Genomic DNA, 20,923 nt, shown 5'->3' on the forward strand with positions numbered 1-20,923 from the left:
GGATCCTCTCACCTCTGCAGGAGTCTACCATATACCATGCAGCTGTGGACAAGTCTACATAGGGACCACCAAACGCAGCGCCCAGACACGCACCAAGGAACATGAAAGGCACTGCAGACTCCTTCAACCAGAGAAGTCAGCCATAGCAGAGCACCTGATGAACCAGCCTGGACACAGCATATTATTTGAGAACACAGAAATGCTGGACCACACCAACAACCACCATGTCAGACTACACAGAGAAGCCATTGAAATCCACAAGCATGTGGACAATTTCAACAGAAAGGAAGAGACCATGAAAATGAACAAAATCTGGCTACCAGTATTAAAAAACTCTAAAATTATAACAGCTAAACAACAGAGAGGAAAAAACCAGGCACAGATTAACCCCTCCCAGCAACAGATTTTCCCAGGCTCAGGCAGGCCTTCAAATGCTAATGAAGGTGATCAGCTAAACATTCATACCTAACTGCAGCAGGGAAGAGCTCCTTGCCCCACCCCAGCCATTCCACAGATATATAAACCCATTGTCCTAATTCCAAGAGACCTCACTACCTCTGAGGATGCTTGCCATAGATGCAGGCGAAACGTCAGGAGAAATGCCTCTAGAACACGGCTCTATAGCCTGAAAAAACCCACAAGAACCTAAAGCCCTATTGCTTACTGGAGGGAAGGATATTAGAGGCAAAGATGAAGTACTTAGAGAAGACAATGATGAGGGGGAAAATGGAAGGAAAAAGGAAAAAGGAAGAGTCAAGGGCAAGATGGTATCCTTGAAGTGATTGGCTTGACCTTGAAGAAGCTGGAGGTGGCCATGGCCAACAGGGAGCTCTGGCGTGGGCTGATCCATGAGGTCACAAAGAGTCGGAGGCAACTGAATGAATAAACAACAACAAAACTGTGATGGCTTGGTTGTACCCAGTATTTTTTTGAGGGTAGGAAGTGTACCAGTTTGGCTAGATGGTGGAGTGAAGGGGCTAAGCAAACGCCCTTTGCTTGTCAGAAAGACATGAAGAGAAATGAGGAATTTATTGATGTGGAACACCTCAGGGAATTGAATGGGCCAAAAGAACATCTTTGAATTTCATCGTTAAGGTCATGGGATGCAAGAACTGAAACGGAGATCAACCTTGGAATTGGCCTAGAACTCGCCCTCTCTTTTATGTTTTGAAGCACACAATGTCCTCCCTGGCATGTAAAGGTTGGCTGGGTACAAAGCCATTGGACATAGCTGACTCTCAGGACCAGGCTGGGACATGGCAAAGGAGGAGCATTGAATAGATCTCATTGTCCTCAAGCAGCACAGTCAATAACCATATTAGATGAAGAATACATCTACCTTGGAAGGTTGTTAACAACAAGGAGTGAATGGGCTGCTTACAATTCTATTAAAGCCATGGTGGACTCAACTGGTGGTACATCTCTATGAGCTCATTTGTTCGACTAGACAGTGCTACCTGCCCTATACTATGGTGCAGACACATGGACAATAATGAAGGCTCTCTTCAAACTACTATGGGTCACACATGCCATCCTTGAAAGATGGCTCGTTCAGCTGTCTCTCAGAATGCAGAGAAAACACGGACTGTATAACATGGGTGTTTGAAAAATATCAAAAGTGAAAGATCCTCTACGCCACGTTGTCCAACTCAAACATTGCTTTGAAGGCTAGGTGATGAGCAGAACTGATGGATGCTGGAGCAATGCCACAGCAACATGGTACCTGTGGGGATGGGAGCAACCTCTTAGTCATCCTCCCACCTGATGATCTGATTCATTCCATATGGTGTATAATGTTGCAATCCAGAGCAGGGAACGAGTCCCTAAGATAACTATCCACCACACTTGGGTGTGAAAAACAATCCTTTTTTATTGAAGAAAAATGGTTACAAAATAAAGGAAAAATGCAAGTCAAAAGCCACAGCAAAATCAGCAAACATGAATTTAAATGGACAAAGCAAAACCAAAAGCCTCACTGTGAAATACTGGAACCTGTTAGCAATCCACTAACTGTACTTGATATCCTAGAAATCTTCCCAAACTATGGCCAGGGAACCGGGAGAACTGCCAAGGTCTTCATCAATTCTGAAACAATGCCTGAACTGAGATAGTCAGCCCAGTGTAAGGCAATTAAAATTCAAGAATTGGTTCCGTGAACTGCCCTTCTTTTTTGAAGCCAATGTTTTTAATTCTTGAATTCGGGAGGATTGACGCAAACTGAGTGATTTACTTCTGTCTTCCCAAATTTGGCCCCTTCTGTTGTCATTACAGTTAACAGGTGCAGAAGGGAGGGAAAGTTCAAGGTCTCCCTCTGAAACATTCTCATGAACACTGGTACTTTCATTTTCCAAATCTAAAGAAGTTCCTTCCTCACTAATTTCAGGAACATTGGCATTTTCCAAACCTATAGAGTTTCTTCCTCACTAATTTCAGGAGCATTGGCATCAAAAGGTACATTTCCATTAGCATCAGTAAATATACTTTCATTAGCATCAGGAGGAACAAACAGAGAATCAGGTTCAAGTTCAAACTCAGGCTGAACCCCAACATATAATGTGAGAGATGAACATGGTCGTACAATGGTACACTAGTCAACTTGAGTTCAAAATAGATACAAATTGAGGCAATTAGAGAAGCTGCTGTGATCTGCGCGAAAACTGAGGAATTGATTGTCTAAGTGATGAATTGATAAATGACTTCATTTCTGACATATGGAAACCCTAAGGTGAACCTATGATGGAGTTCTTCAGAGGGGGGTTCCCTTAGCATTCCTGAGAGGCTGAGAGAGTATTCTCTCTGGTTGAGTGAGGATTCAAACCCTGTCGCCAGAGTTATAGTCTAATACTCAAACCACTATAACATGTTGAGCCAGATAGAGATTATATTATACAAATATATGTGCTACAATCCTTTATTTTGTTTTGTTTTGTTCTGCTCTGTTTTTCTTTTTTTTCTTTTCTTTTACTTTCTTTTCTTTTCTTTTTTCTTCCGCCCCCCCCCCCTCCTTTTTCTGGGTGTGTTTTATCTTGTCTGTCTTTCATTTAGATTCGTAGTGTAGGAGTAAGAGAGTTTTATTTAATTAAGTTTTTAGAGGAGCAGTGGAGATCTACAGGAAAGGGAAGGGGATGATTAAAAGGATCTGAAGAATCATAGGAATGTGCTCACATAGGATGAGAGCTCCTTGAGTTTACTATGTGGTTTTGATGGTTTTGGAAAGTGATAGATGGTCTTTGTATGTTAGCTGGGTACTTTGCTGGTAATAGACTGTGAAAGATTTGTGTGTTGATGCTGATGGAAGATGAGGTTGTAATAGGAAGTAGGAATTTTGTCAAATTGTGTAGGAATTTGTGAAGGATTAAGAGTGGTTTACTATAGGAAAGTTTTTTGGCAAGTGATAGGAATGAATTCACTGGAAACTCATAGGAATAATGATCTTTCTCACTTATGTGATCTTTTGGGGAAATCGTTGAGTCTCAGTTTACAACAGATCGAGACGATGAATAAGAAAATAGATCGCCTTTTCCAAGGAATTTCCCTGATTGTGAAGAATCCCATTCCTGGTGACATTGTAAAAGCTGGATCTTCAGTCCCTATTAATGTTGTTGAGGACTTATGTGCAATGGAAGACCAGGAGAAGAACAGGTTTGAGGGGCTGGAGGTAGTTGATAGGCTAGGAAGGGAGGCTTTTGGAGTTTGGGGATGGGGTGAGTTGTTTGTTCATCAAAATGGAGAGAGGAGGGCAGGACTGGAGAATACAAATCCTGTCTTGCAGAGGACAAATGACAATTTAACATCTGAGTCGTTTGGACAATCTCTGGACACTCCACGCAATCATCAACATCTGCTACGAACAAACAATTTGGCTGTGGAAGTTTCGGACCTATTAGTGAACAGAGGCAGATGGACGTCAAAGAGAGCTGTCCAAAGGTCTCTATCCCAAATATTATCTATAAGCTGGCCAGAAGTGAAGATCAAGACCATTGACTGGCTTTATAGAGACTATCAATCTCAGGACCGCTCCTCATGCCTTCTGATTTCGTTGGAAGACAGACTGTTAGTGGAGGAGTTGTTCTCTCTTGGGCCTCAAGTAAAGCAATGGGGCATTACTTTTAGAAGGGTGTTAGTAGATCCATTGATCCGCCCTTTGGTTTCTGGGCTGAGGTCGCAATCGCAGAATCAAACCACCCCTAGAAATAGGGTAGAAAGCCCATCTGCTGTGCCCCTCTCAGGAGAGTTCCTTTTTGAGACCCCCCTCCCTAATTTCCATTTCTGCCAGTCCTAATACCCAACCCCACCCACAGACGCTTCCCTTGTTTTGCCCCCTCTCAACACCAGATGACTCTTTCTCCCTATCTCCAGTGGAGATATCTTCTCTCCCTAGCCAGATGAATTCACTAGGTGACTCTCCTTTTCTGGAGAGTTGACTGACCCCCTCAGAACATAGTTTCACTCAACCTATCCACCAGGAGGGAGTGGTTTCATGTGGGTTGGAAGCCATTCAGGTGATATGGGGAAGGAGGAAGACCGGTCACTCTTTACCCAGGGAGAAGCGCAGCAGAGTTCTTGCGACCCTGGAGAAGGATAGGTGTGGTAGTCTCCACAACAGACTCCCTGGACTTAAGATCCTGCTCCTGAATGTCAGGTACATCAATGGGAAGACTTCTGTCATTCAGAATTTGATCCTGGATGAGGGGGCGAATTTGGCGTGCATCACCGAGACATGGTTGGACGAACTGGATGAGGTAAATCTCACCCAGCTCTGTCCACTGGGCTTCGGGGTGCATCAGCAGGCTAGGTCCGAGGGACAGGGAGGAGGGGTTGCGGTAATCTTTTGGCAGTCCATTGCCCTGATCAGATGCACCATTCCGCAATCTTCTAGGTTTGAGTGTGTCTACTTGAAAGTTGGAGCTTGAGACAGCCTGGGGATTCTGCTGTTGTACCATCCACCCCACAACCCAGCAGTTTCCCTGTCTGAACTAGCAGAAGTGGTCTCGGCTTTGGGCTTCCAACAACTTATAGTTTTGGGAGACTTTAATATTCATGCCAAGACCAGATTCCAAGGAAGCCCCTTGTATACTGGACCAGTGCTTGGCCGCTGTGACAATCTGGATGAGGACAAGCAAGCTGCGGATCAATCCTGACAAGACAGAGGTCCTCCAGGTCAGTCGCTTGTCTGACTGGGGTATTGGGTGGCAACCTGTACTGGACGGGGTCGCATTCCCCTTGAAGTCACAGGTCTGGCCCACCTTAGAAATTTTCAAGAGGGATCTAAAAAACTGTTTTTTCCAATGCGCTTTTGAAAAATAGCCATATTATCATACACAGTTGCTCCCCCTCAACAGTTTCTGTCCCCAGAGTATATTCCCCACCTTTATGAAGATCTATATTTATGACCCAGTTCCTTTACGAGTTTCTCCCCCACAAACAATCTGCTCCATCCCTATCTCATCCTGATTTTAGTATTTTTAGCACCTTTATTTTTATCTTGCACGTGTGGCCCGCTCATTGTTATGTTATTTTATTTCACAGTGTATGATTTTGCTTTATTGTCTTTGCACTCATATGTTGAATGTATTTTATTGTGTTGTTATTGTGTTTTGGTTTTACTTTATTGTAATATGCTGTTGGACTTGGCCTCATGGAAGCTGTCCCGAGTCCCCATTGGGGAGATGGTGGCAGGGTATTAAATCAAGATGATGATGTTGATGATGATGATGATGATGATTATTATTATTATACCTCAACCTAATCTAATGGGCCTCCATGTGGATATGTGCTAGGCTGAGCCGTATGCCACCATTCCCAGATTTACCATACCAGCCTTCAAGACTTTCCCACTGCAACCACTCTATGCTTTGTGGTTGATCAGACAGTAACATGTCTAGCAGGCCCTTTCAGATTAGCGCTCTGCCTTTAAGGAGGCCCACATTTAAGCTTTTTGTAAAATACAATACCATTCAATTCTTTCTATTCTATTCTATTCTATTCTATTCTATTCTATTCCCATGATAATCAAAGCTCTACTGGAGTAGGAATCCTTCCCAATGTTCCTCTGAAAGTGAAACTTAGAAATAGCCCACTACAGTGGTCCCTCGCTACTTCGCAGTTGGCTTAGCGTGGACTTGCTGTTTTGTGGGGTTTTTTTTAAAAAAAGAATTTAGTGAGGGAATGTGGAGGATTGAGGAGGTGGTGTGGGACCCAAAGGGTGGCAAGAGGCCCAGGTGGCAACGAAGAGGAGGAAGAGGAAAGTAAGGCGAGTGAGGAGAAAAGAGCCGCCCCCTCACCCTCCTTACCTTCCTCTTCCTCCTCCTCATCGCCATCTGGGAGAAGCCCTCATCGCCACCTGGGAGAAGCCCAAGAAGGTAAGGACCTCTTGCTGCTGCTTGGGCCCCACGATTGAGGAAGCATCGTGTGGACCAAGCAGCAGCAACAGGCCCAGGCGGTGATGAGGAGGAGGAAGAGAAAGGTAAGGAAGGTGAGGAGGGAAGGTGAGGGGGCGTCCCTACCTTGCAGAATTTCACATATTGCGGGTGGTTCTGGAACATAACACCTGCGATAAGTGAGGGACCACTGTATATACTCACTCAGAAACCAGTCAGGAAATACAGGACAGTAGGAAAAACTTTATTTCAACCATTCTTTTTATTAGACAAAAAAGAACAATGGAATTTATCAATCATTTCCCCACCATTTTTTCATTTGGGATTCCCATCACTTTCAGTGAGTCCCAAGTCATTGCAAGCCACAAAAACAGAACTGAGACGTCACTTGTGGATCGAAGTCGTACTTTTCTCCTTTCTGTCAAGTGAACCCTTTGCTATAGGTTATCATGTCATTTTATCTTTCTTTCTTCTTCTTCAAAATAGATTTCATTATAGTGTTTTCATGAAAGAGGCACAAAGACTACAGAAGCTTGTTAACAGCTCCCAAGCATTCAGTTCCTGTCCGTTGTGCAAAATTATCCAGTGTATTGTACTTTGTAGAATTAATTCATCTATGTCCCCATCTGCATGGTCATATGATGCAGTCTCATAATGGAGTTTAACAGCCTTGACATGCATTATATCACAGTGTGTGTGATGGCACGCCCAAGACTTTGAGAAAATTATAGTGTCTGGCTTTACTTGGTGACTACCAGTATACCTTCTATTAAGATTAAGACCCTTCAACACACAGAGGCACTTTAGGCAAGGTGAAAAGATAACCAAATGGGTTTACTGCAAACAAGATGAATAAAGGGTTAACTCCACCTGGGGCTATCATAAGGTAACTTAAAACAATACATTACAAAAGGAGCCTTTGCTGGCTGCAGTAATCTCTCTGGTGCAAAGCAATGGTTATAAACTGTCTTAATCTTCTTTCTTGAGAAGCTTAAGCTGGTCATAAGTGTCTGTTGACCTTTGGACTTCTGGTATAAAAATACTGCTGAACGCAAGTGCTAAGGATGCCTGTTTTTGGATTGCTAGGCCTAGAGTTACCAGACAATCCCAAGCCTAAGTCATAGTAGTTCTGCTGTAGAAAGAGGAGAAGTCTAGCCAGAAAGCTCTATACAGGGAAATGGAATAGACCAACTAAGGCTGACCTCTGGGGGGATTTTAAATTCCACCCAAAACTACTACAAACAAAGGTATCTACACTATTGGGGAAACTGAAGCAAAGGAGAAGAAAAGACAGAGTGAAGACAGCATGAACGGGGGCTGTGGTGCTACATAAAGCTCCAGCTTTCAACCTTTAGAAGTGTCTAAAAATCTATTGTAAGCAACCTCCTTACGCTGCCTCACTAAAATCAGAAATATTCCCGTGTCAATAATGGAAGAGAATAAGCATTTTCTAACCTTTTCTTTTCATTAGCTGCTCCCTTTTGTTTTGCTCAGGCCTGAAGATGATAATATAGCATTTAGAGAAAAATACAAAACCTAGTAACCCAGCACTGGAAGCCAAGATGGAGAAGATCTCCACAGCCACCATGTATTTGCCTTTGCTGGAAAGGTAGGTTGGAACAAAGGTAAACCAGACACTGCAAAACAGCAACATGCTGAAGGTGATAAACTTGGCTTCATTGAAGCTGTCGGGTAACTTCCGTGCTAGGAAAGCCACAATGAAGCTGATAATAGCCAGGAAGCCCATAAAGCCAAGGACACAATAAAGCATCATTCCAGATCCTTCATTGCATTCCAATACATTATTCTGAATGAATGAATCTGTGTCAGAATCTGGGAATGGTGGTGAGGTTGCCAAATTTAGTGTACAAATCATGACTTGAGTAAAGGAGCACAAAAGAATAATGGATATGGCTAGCCTTTTCCCTATCCATTTTTTCAACTTAGATCCTGGCTTATTGGCCATAAAAGCTACCACAACTGTGATGGCTTTGGCCAACAAACAAGAAATAACCACAGAGAAGACAATTCCAAAAGCTGTTTGTCGGAGGAGACAGGTCATCTTCTGAGGTTGTCCAATGAATAGTAAAGTGCAGAGGAAGGAGAGCAGGAGGGAGATGAGAAGGGTGTAGGAGAGCATCCGATTGTTCACTTTCACAATGGGTGTGTTGTGGTACTTCACAAAGATTGCTAACACCAGAGCAGTAATGAAAGAGAGGGCAACAGCAGAAGTTGCTAAACCAATCCCCAAAGGTTCAGTATAAGACAAGAAGATTATAACTTTTGGAATGCAAAGGTCTTGGTTCTTGTTTGGATAATAACCTCTTTGACACTGAGAGCAGCTGTCCATGTCTGGAATATAAATATACATTTAGATGAAATTTACATCCTTGATTGTCATATGATGAGTATTCCCATAAAACAAAGCTCAGATTTGTCTCAACAGCAGTACATATGAAAAATGCCTTGGAGTCCTTGTGGACAACAAGTTAAACATGAGCCAACAATGTGATGCGAAGGCTAAAGAAGTCAATGGGATTTTGACCTTCATAAATAGGAGTATAGTGTCCAGATCCAGGGAAGTCATACTACCACTTGGTCAGACCACATCGGGAATCACACTGTGTCCAATTTTGAGCGCCACAATTGAAGGGAGATGTTGACAGGCCGGAATGTGTCCAGAGGAGGGCGCCTAAAAGGATCAAGAGTCTGGAGAACAAACTCAATGAGGAGCGACTGAAACGACTGGGCATGTTTAGCTTGCAGAAAAAGAAGGCTGAGAGGAGACATGTATACAAGGCTGAGGTTATTGCTGCTTCCATCTTGTCTACATTTGCTGCTCTGTGTTTTCCCATCCAAAAGTTGTATAACAGCCATGGGCAAACTTTGGCCCTCCAGGTGTTTCAGACTTCAGCTCTCAGAAATCCCAGCCAGCTTACTGGTTGTTAGGAACTGTGAGAGTCATAGTCCAAAACACCTTCAGGACTGACATTTGTCCACGTCTATTTTGTAATCATGTTCAAGATTTTTTTTCATGCCATGAGCGACTTGAGAAACTGCAAGTTGCTTCTGGTGTGAGAGAACTGGACATCTGCAAGGATGTTGCCCAGGGGATGCCCGAATGTTTTGATGTTTTACCATCCTTGTGGGAGGTTTCTCTCATGTTCCCACATGGGGAGTTGACAGAGGGAGCTCATCTGCACTCTCCCTGGATTTGAACCTCCGACCTGTTGGTCTTGCCAGCACAAGGGTTTAATTCATTGCGCCAATGGGGCTCCTAGATGTGCCCAAGATAGTTATCTGTGTAAGTTAGCAAAAGCTACACATGCTTAGGGAAATGGCTGCTTGCATGACTGCTTGAGGATCACAAACCCATTGTCACAATAAATAATATTTTAGCAGTTGGTGCTGCCAGAAGGGCACAGTCAAATCCTGAGTTTTAAACTGTGTGATCTCTCTTGTTATCTTATATGTATTTTAAGGAACTTTTGTCATGCTGATGATATCTACTTTAGTACCAGAGATCTGTTTTAGAAATGGATGGGACCAATAAGCTTTCATGTTTCACCCACTATAGGCTGACCCAGACACTGCGGTCATTGGAGGAGGTCTTCCTCTCAGTCCCACCCCCGTCTCAAGCATGGGTGGTGGGAACGAGAGGAAGGGCCTTTCCATGGCTGCCCCACACCTCTGGAACTCCCTTCCTAAGGAGCTAAAAATGGCCCTTCCCTCCCCACCGTCAAGAAACAGCTAAAGATGTATCTTTGCTCACTGGCTTACGAGGAGGAGGAAGGGCTTACGAGGAGGAGGAAGAGTAGTTTGTAATACTACCGTTATGCCTCTCATTAATAGCTACCAACTGTGTCCGTGCCCTGTTTGCACCACTAGCTCAATAGGTATCTTGAGCAATGATCAATCTATTTGCCCCCAAGGAATTGGGAAATTGATGCTTCTGTTTCACGTCTGATGTTTTGTCTTATGTCTGATCTAACAAGTTTCGGTTTTATTTATTAATTAATTTATAGTTGTCATAATTTGTTTTTATACGTCAGGTTGCTAATTTTTTTTACTATGGGTGCATTGTTGTTCTGTTCGGGCATTGAATGTTTGCGTTTTTCATGTTTAGAATCTGGCCTGAGTCCCTCTGGGGAGATAGGGCAGAATATAAATAAATAAAGTAGTAGTAGTAGTTGTTGTTGTTATTATTATTATTATTATTATTATTATTATTATTATTATGTTTCTCATTTTTCTCAATGTGCACTGATTTTGCATCCATAGATTAAACTGTTCATTGTCTGAAAATATTTAAAAAATCCAAAAGATTTCTGATTTTATCATTTTTACAAAAGACATAATTTTCCTATATTACTGCATATAATAGAACTCAAACATCTATGAATTCTGGTATCCATGGAATTGTGGGGATCTGGAACCAAAATGCAGCAGATACTAAGGGTCAACTGCAATTGTAATGGCCCCTGGCTTGATGCAAGTAAGTTTTGATTCGGTAATTGTCTGCCTTGAAGTGGAAGTGCTGGAGAAAACCCACATCTCTTACCTGTTTGATTGGAAATCTCCCCTTTAGGACATGGAAGGCAATCATAGCAACAGTATGGCTTCCCTTCCTTCTTTGCTCTTCTGTATCCCGAGGGGCAATAGTCATTACACAGTGAACGTGGACGTGTCTGTTCATAAATGACAGATGTAAATATGTCAGCTTTATGGAAAACATCCGCAATAACAGGTTGGGTTGCTGTGAGTTTTCCGGGCTGTATGGCCATGTTCCAGAAGCATTCTCTCCTGCCCACATCTATGGCAGGCATCTTCAGAGTGTGTGAGGTCTATTGGAAACTTCTCAAGTGAGGTTTATATAATTGTAGAATGTGAAAATTCAGACAAGAATCAATCAGAGCCAGGAAACACCTCCCAACAAAGGATTCCCCAGACAGCAAACAGCCAGGCTTTGAAGCTGTAAGGTCATTCGATGCTAATCATGGTGGCCAGTTGCAACATTTACACTTGCCTCAAGCAGACAAGAGTCCTTTCTCCACCCTGGACATTTCACAGATATAAAAACCTCACTTGTCTAGTTTCCAACAGACCTCACAATCTTTGAGGATGCCTGCCATAGATGTGGGCAAAACGTCAGGAAAGAATGTCTCTGGAACATGGCCATACAGCCTGGAAAACTCACAGCAACCCAGTGACTCCAGACATAAAAGCCTTCGACAACACATCAAACAACAGGTTGTCTGCTTGCACAGATCAAGTTCTCAGGTCCCTTCCACACAGCTGAATAAAATCCCACATTATCTGCTTTGAAGTGGAATATATGGCAATGTGGACTTAGATAACTCAGTTCAAAGCAGACATTGTGGGATTTTCTGTCTTCATGTTCTGGGTTAAATGACTTTGTGGATGGGCCCTCAGACTACTGGTATTGGTTAGCATCCCACACTCTCCAATCAATCTGCTATGACCGGGAAAAAAGACATCACCCTAGGCCAAGGGATGTTTAAATGTGGCTATGAAGGTTTCACCTTTAGTCTTTTAATTTTTTTTCTTGCTCATCAATATATTTTTTAAAAGGTCGGCATGAGTGTCACAGAGATATACTTTCATCTATATACGTACTTATTTACAGTTTTCCTCACTTGTCTCCCTTTAAACCAGAGGTGAGTAAATTCCAGCAATGGGCTGCATGCAATCCTTTATTGTGAGTGGAGCAAAATGGGGGAAACTATGCAAATATCTCCTTCAGACCCCCACATGCAACTCCTGAACCTTTCTCAAAGCCGACAAATCACTCGTTTTTAGGGTGTTTTTAGCATGATTATTGGTTTTTATCCTAATGATTCTTATCCCCCTTACTTGGTATGGAGAGTTCCATTCTGAACAACATTTGGGATTTTTGAAAAGTATAGCAGTTTTTAGGAGCCCTTGGTAGTGCAGTGAGTTAAATTGCTGAGCTACTGAACTTGCTGGTGTTTCGAATCCAGGGAGCAGGGTGAGCTCCCGCTATTAGCCCCCGCTTCTGCCAACCTAGCAGGTCGAAAACATGCAAATGTGAGTAGATCAATAGATACCGCTTCTGCAGGAAGGTAACAGCACTCCATGCAGTCATGTCAGCCACATGAACTTGGAGGTTCAACAGTGAAGTTCAACAGGAACAAATGCAAGATACTTCACTTAGGCAGAAAAAACGAAATGCAAAGATACAGAATGGGGGATGAGGCCTGGCTCGAGAGCAGTACGAGTGAAAAAGATCTTGGAGTCCTTGTGGACAACAAGTTAAACATGAGCCAACAATGTGATGTGGTGGCAAAAAAAAGCCAATGGGATTTTGGCCTGCTTCAATAGGAGCATAGTGTCTAGGTCCAGGGAAGTCATGCTACCCCTCTATTCTGCTCTGGTTAGACCACACCTGGAATACTGCGTCCAATTCTGGGCACCACAATTCAAGAGAGATATTGGCAACCTGGAATGTGTCCAGAGGAGGGTGACTAAAATGATCAAGGGTCTGGAGAACAAGCCCTATGAGGAGCAGCTTAAGGAGCTGGGCATGTTTCGCCTGAAGAAGAGAAGGCTGAGAGGAGACATGATAGCCATGTATAAATATGTGAGAGGAAGTCACAGGGAGGAGGGAGCAAGCTTGTTTTCTGCTTCCCTGGAGACTAGGACATGGAACAATGGCTTCAAACTACAAGAAAGGAGATTCCATCTGAACATGAGGAAGAACTTCCTGACTGTGAGAGCCATTCAACAGTGGAACTCTCTGCCCCGGAGTGTGGTGGAGGCTCCTTCTTTGGAAGCTTTTAAACAGAGGCTGGATGGCCATCTGTCAGGGGTGATTTGAATGCAATATCCCTGCTTCTTGGCAGGGGGTTGGAGTGGACGGCCCACGAGGTCTCTTCCAACTCTTTGATTCTATGATTCTATGAGGTGTCTATGGACAATGGCTTAGAAATAGAGATGAGCACCAACCCCCAGAGTCAGATACAACCAAACTTAATGTCAAGGGGAAACTTTTACTTTTAGCTATAAGGTTGTTTAAAAAATCATTTTTTCCAACCTTAATATGAAGCCATTTGTTAATATTTGTATAAATGACTGCAATGAATTTGTATCGCATTCCAAAAGACAGAATTATTGAGCATTCAAATAATAAGATCTTTTAAACACCAACACACACTGTGAACCTGTATATAGACCTTGCCTGGTTAAACCTGCTGGGCCATTCAATGGCATCTTCATCGATGGTAAGCGATATGTCTGTGGAAGCCTGTGAAGTTATACTCCCAACTTTAACACGAAGGAAAGACAGATTTGGGAATGTGACCCAGTTGACAATATCGTACCCACCAACGACTTCTCCATTCTGGTCAAAGGAAACCTCCCCAGCACTATTGTTGAATGACAGACTTCTCAGGTAGTGAGGGATCTAAAGGGGGAAACGTAGCATATATTCAGTGTTGGACTAGAACTCTGGGAGACCAGACTTTGAACTGATGCTCTACCACAGAAGTCTATGGGGAGACATTTCACAACTCACACTCTCTCGGCTTTTGGGGAAAACGATAACAAATTCCCCTTAGTCATGTTAAGAATGATATTCTTATTACATCTCCAGGTCTGAAAGGTGCTACAAGGTTCTTTAGTATGAACATTGGTAAGAGATGATGGTAGTCACAAAGAAGGTAAGATATATTTAATAAATGGTTCAAAGGTCATTTCAAGCTGTTGGTTTTTTTCTAAAGTGTTTCTAAAGTATAGTTTGTGAAAAATTTGTTACTATAATAAGAGTAACGAAATTTCATTATTATGTCATTCCAGTAATTGTGCATGCACATAATTAAATTGCTATAATTGGGGAAGCTTCAGGGGTTCCTTTATCCCTCATTTTAACAGCCATTGGAGTGAAACTTGCTACAATGGTAGAACACATTTATCATTGTTAGCACACCAAATTTCAGAACATTTCACTTATCCAAAGATTTTTGGGGAATTTTCAAAGTTTTTATAAACAACCTTTCCCCCCAAAAAACCTACAAGACCTATGTACTTGAATTTTATCTGCAATGCACAAGAAAACCAGGGCATCAATCTCCAGCTTAACATATTTACAGATTTTTGGAGATTTTAAAATGTTTAACAGAAACAATTTATTTCCCCAAAATGTGAAAGCAGCAATTTCCTTGAATGTCTGTCTCTATGGCATGCAACCACATAACTTCAAGTTAGCACAGATTTATACTATTACTTACTTACTTTAGTCTGCTTTGCAGATTCAATAATTTTGTTTATTATTATTAGATCAACTCTAAACAGCTGGCTGCTGCAACCTAATACTGAGCATTGCATCCCAGGAAATGTAGTTTAGGGCAGGGCCTTTTGTATTCTCTGCCTGTGTTGTCGCATGCTGGGCCTGTAATAATGTATGTTTACAGGATGTGCTCTCTGTATGCCCAATGGGACACCAGGGTGCCTCAGCTGAAGGGCCCTTTAGATTTCCCAATACAAAGTTCTATTGAGGCTCAATATATGTCCAACAAAGTTATTTATTTGGGCTTAAATCTTCAAACAAATGAATTAAACACTTTATAACTTTGGAAAACTGGTAGCTTCCTCAATCTGTCAACAAGGGGGCAGGCAACTAGTGGTAAACTGTTCCTTTCTTCCTTAGGGAAATCCTTTGACCCCTCCCTGGGCAATCTCTTGTTACCTTGATGGCGTGAAGCCCCTACTCCCGGCTCTAAGCTGCTTTATGGATAGCCCGAGTGGTCCCTTACCAGGCAAGGTTCCTGAAGATCTGCCAAGCTGAAAGGTGTCCTTTAGTTTCTCCACGAAGGCTGTAGGAACGATTTCTTTACTCCCCAGCAGAGCTGTGGAGCTATTTCTTTAACCCCCAGCAAGAGCTGTGGAACCTTTCCTCCCCCCCCCCCCCCAGCAAAGCTGTGAGAAATGAAGCTTTTGTGCAGGTGGGAAGCTGCACAAATGCAGAAATGAAGCTTTTGTGCATGTCCTGCTGTAAGGCTTCCAACAGTGAGACTAAACAAAGGGCCTCCTTTCCCTCCAAAACCCTGGGGAAAGGGGTGGGCCTAAAGGCTCTAACGATGTTTCTCAGGTTGCTGGACCTATGATTGCAACCTGAGGGAAGCTACCTTATTGCAAAATGCATGGCTAAATAAATTCATGCAAACTAGCAGTGCAAGAAAAAGAAATTCAAATCTCCTGGCACAGCCGTGGCAACACACTGTCATAGGGGACATCGCCTTCCAAAACTACATTTAAGATGGCTGTGTTCTTAGTCTCCCACTCATTAACTGTAGTCCCGCCCCCAGGGCCTTCCTTATGGTGATTGGGCCAAAGAAAAATGATTGGTTTTTAACATACTTTATGTTCTCTTGGCTTTACCAAAGTTGTTTAATGGTTATACTGAAAATTAAACTGACCTTGGGAGGCATCCGAATGTTACAGCCTTCAAGAAGCATTTAAACATTTGGATCTTTCGTTGTGCCTTTGGAGAGTGACCATATACTTCTTTCTTCTTGTTCCTCCCATGATGTTGTCCTCATATTGCACTTCCCTCCATCTTTCTGATGGCCTGTCTCCACTATTCCATCCCCTACGAGTTCCTCCCTTACAAAGATACCTTTTTTGTTTTTATCTCATCCATAGTTTTATCATTTTATGTCATACGTTTGGCCCGCCCATTGGGTTTGATTTTTCATTTTGTTATTTTGCACTGTTTTATTGTACTTTGATGTTTTTACTTATTTTATTGTGATGGTATTTTTGTCATTCTGTATCTATTTTGCTGTAATGTATTACTGGGCTTGGCCTCATGTAAACTGCCCCGAGTCCCCTTTGGGGAGATGGTGGCAGGGTATAAATAAAGATTATTATTATTATTATTATTATTATTATTATTATTATTATTATTACAGAATCTTAGCAAAAAATTCTAAATCCCCCCATCTTTCCTGCATGTTTCTAATATCGATTTGTATGCACAAATTTAACAAATTTGACCCAAAATATGAATCAAAAACGAAATTATGCACACTCCTAGTAGCCACAGTTGAAAAAAACCCCAGTTTTGGGAGACAGAATCATTGTTGCATTAATGGTTATATCTTCTGCTTAAAGACATTACCTGCCAAGACTGCTGTGTTAACATACTCTCTCTCCTTCCAGTCAGCACTGTTCTTCTATTTGATGGGGATGAATGCATGGCATGGAAAGCATGTGTCAGGGCATAGACAGCATTATAAATGGCATAGCTGTGGCTAGTCATGCTCATTTCAAAAACAGAGCTTGGAAGAGTTCCCAGTTTCTCATCTCCAGTGCAGGTGTTCTCATTTAGATCATCTATGGCAGGGCCAGAGAACAAGCAACCAAATGCCTCTTTCCAGAAAGCCCTAACAAACCCATCTCCTTTTTCTGATGTATGGTTTCTTGTCTGCAGAAACTGCCTGAATCCTAACACCTCCTCTGAATGAGTAATAAATGATAGAGCACCATGGAGGAACTGTATGCCCATTGATCTATGAAAGAGTGATGATGTGAAATCGGTGTCCCCTGTCATAATCCAAAGTTTTCCTTTGTCTTGAATAGGTATGCCTTCAAATTTTAAAAAGTTTTCTACAGTTCTTAACTTGGCCATGCTTTGAACCTCACCATGAAAGATCATGACACTGGCTGTACTGTTGAATACAAGTTTAAAGATCATAACCCAATTGGTTATCATCTCAGTGGCATCATTGGTTAAACTCCAGTCTGGTAATTTCTCAATGATGTCAAAGCAGACACCGTTCTGGAAAAACAATGGAAGAAGTTTTAGCACAAATGTCTGCAAACTCTCAACATTTTCATAGATCACTCCAATCCATGTCCACCTAAAATGCAGCAACAATTGGAGAAGCCCCAAGTATTGTTTATTCCCATTTGGGAACATCCAGTGGAAGAAGGCAGCGTTATTTTTGTCATTCTGTTCTGGTGCAGAGCTATATATGAGCTGGAAAAAAGCCAAAGAAAAATAAAATGAAAGGTTTCAGATCTGTCAACATATAGGTGTGTGTGTGCAAGCACTCACATGCACACACAGCATTAATTCCCTCCCCCCTCATCAGTTTGTAAAACTCTGATAGCATAAAAATGTTTTAATTTGATGGACTTTTAAAGGGGGGAGTTTCAAAGTCTGGGAGCATTCACTGAGGAGGCCCTCTTCCTTGGTTCTATTACACAAATCTGAGATGGTGGGTATCCCCTGAAGAGTCGAGAGCTCTAATCTTGCTATCTAGTTATACATACACATACATATAATATAATAAAAGTGAAAAAATACACATTTTTCACTTTTATATATTATGTGTATGTATAACTAGATAGCTAGATTAGAGCTCTAGAATCTTCAGGGGATGTCCACCATCTCAGATTCCTGTATGTGGTGGAGGTGTCCACTTACACAGATAGCCTCCGACCTCCACAAACAGCCTATAGTTCCACTTAATATAATAAAAGTGAAAAAATGTGTTGTGTATGTGGTGGAGGTGTCCACTTACACAGATAACCTCCAGCCTCCACAAACAGCCTATAGTTCCAAATGCTGAGAAGCCTCCAAAGGTACACCTTCAACTGACATTGCAGGTTATAGCAAATGCCATGAAAATGTAGCCCAAACACTGCCAATGTCCTCCCCAAACACTATGGCCCACTACCCGAGGAATGCTTTCATTCAGGGAGAATTTCATCCTAGATTTGATGTGTTTCCTCCACCACAGGCAGGCATCCCAGGGTTCCTTGTGTGGAATTTGCATGACTCCACCCACTGCCTCTCCATTAACCCTTTCCTACCCTTTCCTACAGTGTAGCAGCAGATAGGAGAGATAACACCAAGAGCGATCCTTGAAAAAATACGTTTTTATTTTCAGCTGAGACTCTGGTGGGACTCTCATCCAAAAGTGAACCAGAGCGAGGATAAAAGTGTTAACTTTGCCTTTTATACATCTTCAAATGCAGGCATATAAAGAAACATACTTCTGCGTACGTTAACATCATCACTATGTCATCATAGAAATATCAAATGTTACTTTCCAACATGCAAGAGGCATGTCTCTTAGGGCTGGGCGGTTTCGTTTCGTTAATTCGTAATTCGTTAATAATTCGTTAATTTTTTCAATTACAAAACGATAACAAACCATTCTGGAGCAATTATTTAAAAAAACGAATTTTCAAAAACGTTTTGTAAATGCTTCGTATTTCGATATTGTATTCGTTTCATTATTGTTTTGAGGTCGTTTCGTTATTATTTCCGCATGTCTGGGCCAGTTTTATGGTTTAATTAGTGAAAAAAAATTATAATATCACACCAACAGTCAACAACAGAGGGAGAGGGAAGGTTTTGGAGGTTTTTTTAGCGTATTTCGCGGTTGCCTCCGCCATTAACGAATCGATTCATTAATGTTTCGGAAATCGATTCATAAATTTTTTACCATTTACGAAATTTCGTAAATATCGAACTTTTTAAAAGGAAAATTTTGTAATTATTTTAAATATTGAAACAAAAAACCCCCCCAAATACAAATCGATTTTAGAAACAAATTTTTCCGTTGTTAGCCAGGCCTAATGTCTCTATATATTTTTTCCTAAACCTTACTCTTTACTTTTACCTCTATTTGTGCCAGGCCTTCCTTATCTCCCCCCTCCTGGAATGTTCACCCGCCTCTTGCCTTGGACACAAATACTTCAGCTTCCCTTTGTCCTATCAGCTTGGCTTTCTAATACAGAGAGAACCTGATTTTTTCCTGACATTTCAGTGGTCCTAAAGGACATACAATATATGTATAAATATATCTATATTTCCAGTATCTCCCTATCAAGGGCACATAGCAAACATAGAAGAATTGATCAGCAACTGAACAGACTGGAGGGATTTGCGGAACTCAAACAAGATGGAAGTTGTAGTACACCCTGCATCAATAATGGACCTGGACTACCTTTAGCATATGGGAGTTGTAGTTCACACTTATCCAGAGAGCACTGAACCCACCTGAAGACAGATCTGGACCAAACTTGGCACACCCCCCCCCCCCCCCAACATGACCAACTGTGCATACAGGCCTGGTTTGAGGAGGATTGACCCACGATTCTGGGAATTGCACTTCACCCACATCCTTATGCATTTTCTAATTGGAGCATTCATAAAAAACAAAATCTAAAACTGGCATTTTTCTAATAAATAGTGTCTCTAATTAACTTAATGATATTATCTAACACCCCAAAACAAACAATGCCTTTTTCAAATAACCCAGGCACCGCCGGGCACCCAAGCTAGTAGACTCATAAAGGAAGATATAGTCCTTGAAATAACATGGACCCTATCCTCACACTATATTACTATGGGGAAGGCACACTCAGTCTCAGGGCAGGTGGCTTGGAGAAGGAGGCATGGCTAAATTTCTCCACAATTCCTTCTACTATCCATGTTCTAAGGGGGCCCGCTTACCTGAGCAATTTTGTAGATGCCCAGGATGTCTGCCATGTGGGAGCAAATGTTAGAGTTTGGTCCCCCAATGACTGCTGGCAAGCTCTTTTGCTCATCACATTTGTAGTTTGGGACAAATCTGTCCCAAGTGGAGAGAAGTTTCATTGTGGCCAGATAGGTCCAACTTGGATAAAAATTGTTATTATAGACATGGAAGCCCACAGTGACATTTGGCAAGATCTGGGGATTCCCGTTTATCTCCTTTACAGCAAACACCAAGGCCAGGATGTGCTGGTAAAATTGTGTCATTTCTCTGTAATGAGAATTATATGCCACACATCAAAACATCTACTTTACATATAACAATTACATGTCAGATTATTACCCCGGTGGCTCAGTGGGTTAAAGTACTGAGCTACTGAAATTGCCGACCGATAGGTAGCCGGTTTGAATATGGGGAGCAGTGTGAGTTTCCACTGTTAATCCCAGCTTCTGCCAACCTAGCAGTTCGAAAACATGCAAATGTGAGTAGATCAACAGGTTCCACTCCAGCGGGAAGGTAACAGTGCTCCATGCAGTCATGCTGGCCACATGACCTTGGAGGTGTCTATGGACAATGCCAACTCTTCAGCTTAGAAATGGAGATGACCACCAACCCCCAGAGTTGGACACGACTGGACTTACTGTCAGGAGAAAAACTTTATCTTTTACCTATTATTTGATTGATAAAACATTGCATTATGACATATTGTAAAGCCATAGTTTAGGGAAGAGATATTTGTGATTTTTCAAAGACTTAACCAATTGTATTGTGTATACTATTCAGTGAGCTCCAACTCACTCATAACTCCATAATTATATACATCCTGGAGTGGTGAATATGGGGAAATTGCAATTTTTAGTAGTCATTGAAGCAAAGTACAAACACCCAACATAGATAATCTGGTTGGCACGTGGCAGCTAATACATGTAACACATTCACAATGATCAGTGTTCAAAACTGTCACCAAATGATTGTCACTTAATGACTCGAAAGCATATCTTTATAAACCAG

At 42.0% G+C, this 20,923-nt stretch overlaps 1 protein-coding gene across 1 annotated transcript; it reads right to left on the reverse strand.

Annotated features, from left to right (window-relative positions):
* Positions 1-4,976: 4,976 nt before the first annotated feature.
* On the reverse strand, positions 4,977-19,926 carry LOC132779235 (vomeronasal type-2 receptor 26-like). The gene is made up of 6 exons (XM_067469579.1): positions 19,891-19,926; positions 13,600-13,824; positions 10,942-11,068; positions 7,836-8,732; positions 6,294-6,343; positions 4,977-5,246 (listed from the first exon to the last, which is right to left on the reverse strand). The coding sequence occupies exons 1-6, from the start codon at positions 19,924-19,926 to the stop codon at positions 4,977-4,979; spliced, it is 1,605 nt and encodes a 534-aa protein (XP_067325680.1).
* Positions 19,927-20,923: the final 997 nt, after the last annotated feature.

The sequence above is a fragment of the Anolis sagrei genome, chromosome 6 (assembly GCF_037176765.1).
Source record: "Anolis sagrei isolate rAnoSag1 chromosome 6, rAnoSag1.mat, whole genome shotgun sequence".
Taxonomy (NCBI): domain Eukaryota; kingdom Metazoa; phylum Chordata; class Lepidosauria; order Squamata; family Dactyloidae; genus Anolis; species Anolis sagrei.

What these genes read in the sequence shown, in the direction of transcription:
- LOC132779235 (XM_067469579.1), bottom strand. Translation starts at nt 19,926, where the DNA reads ATGGCAGACATCCTGGGCATCTACAAAATTGCTCAG. An exon ending in GGAGATTTCCAATCAAACAG is followed by an intron (nt 8,733 to 10,941) that starts GTAAGAGATGTG and finishes TTTATATTCCAG; the next exon opens with ACATGGACAGCTGCTCTCAG. An exon ending in TGAGGAGGAGGAAGAGGAAG is followed by an intron (nt 5,247 to 6,293) that starts GTAAGGAGGGTG and finishes AAAATTTCTAAG; the next exon opens with GTGGGCCAGACCTGTGACTT.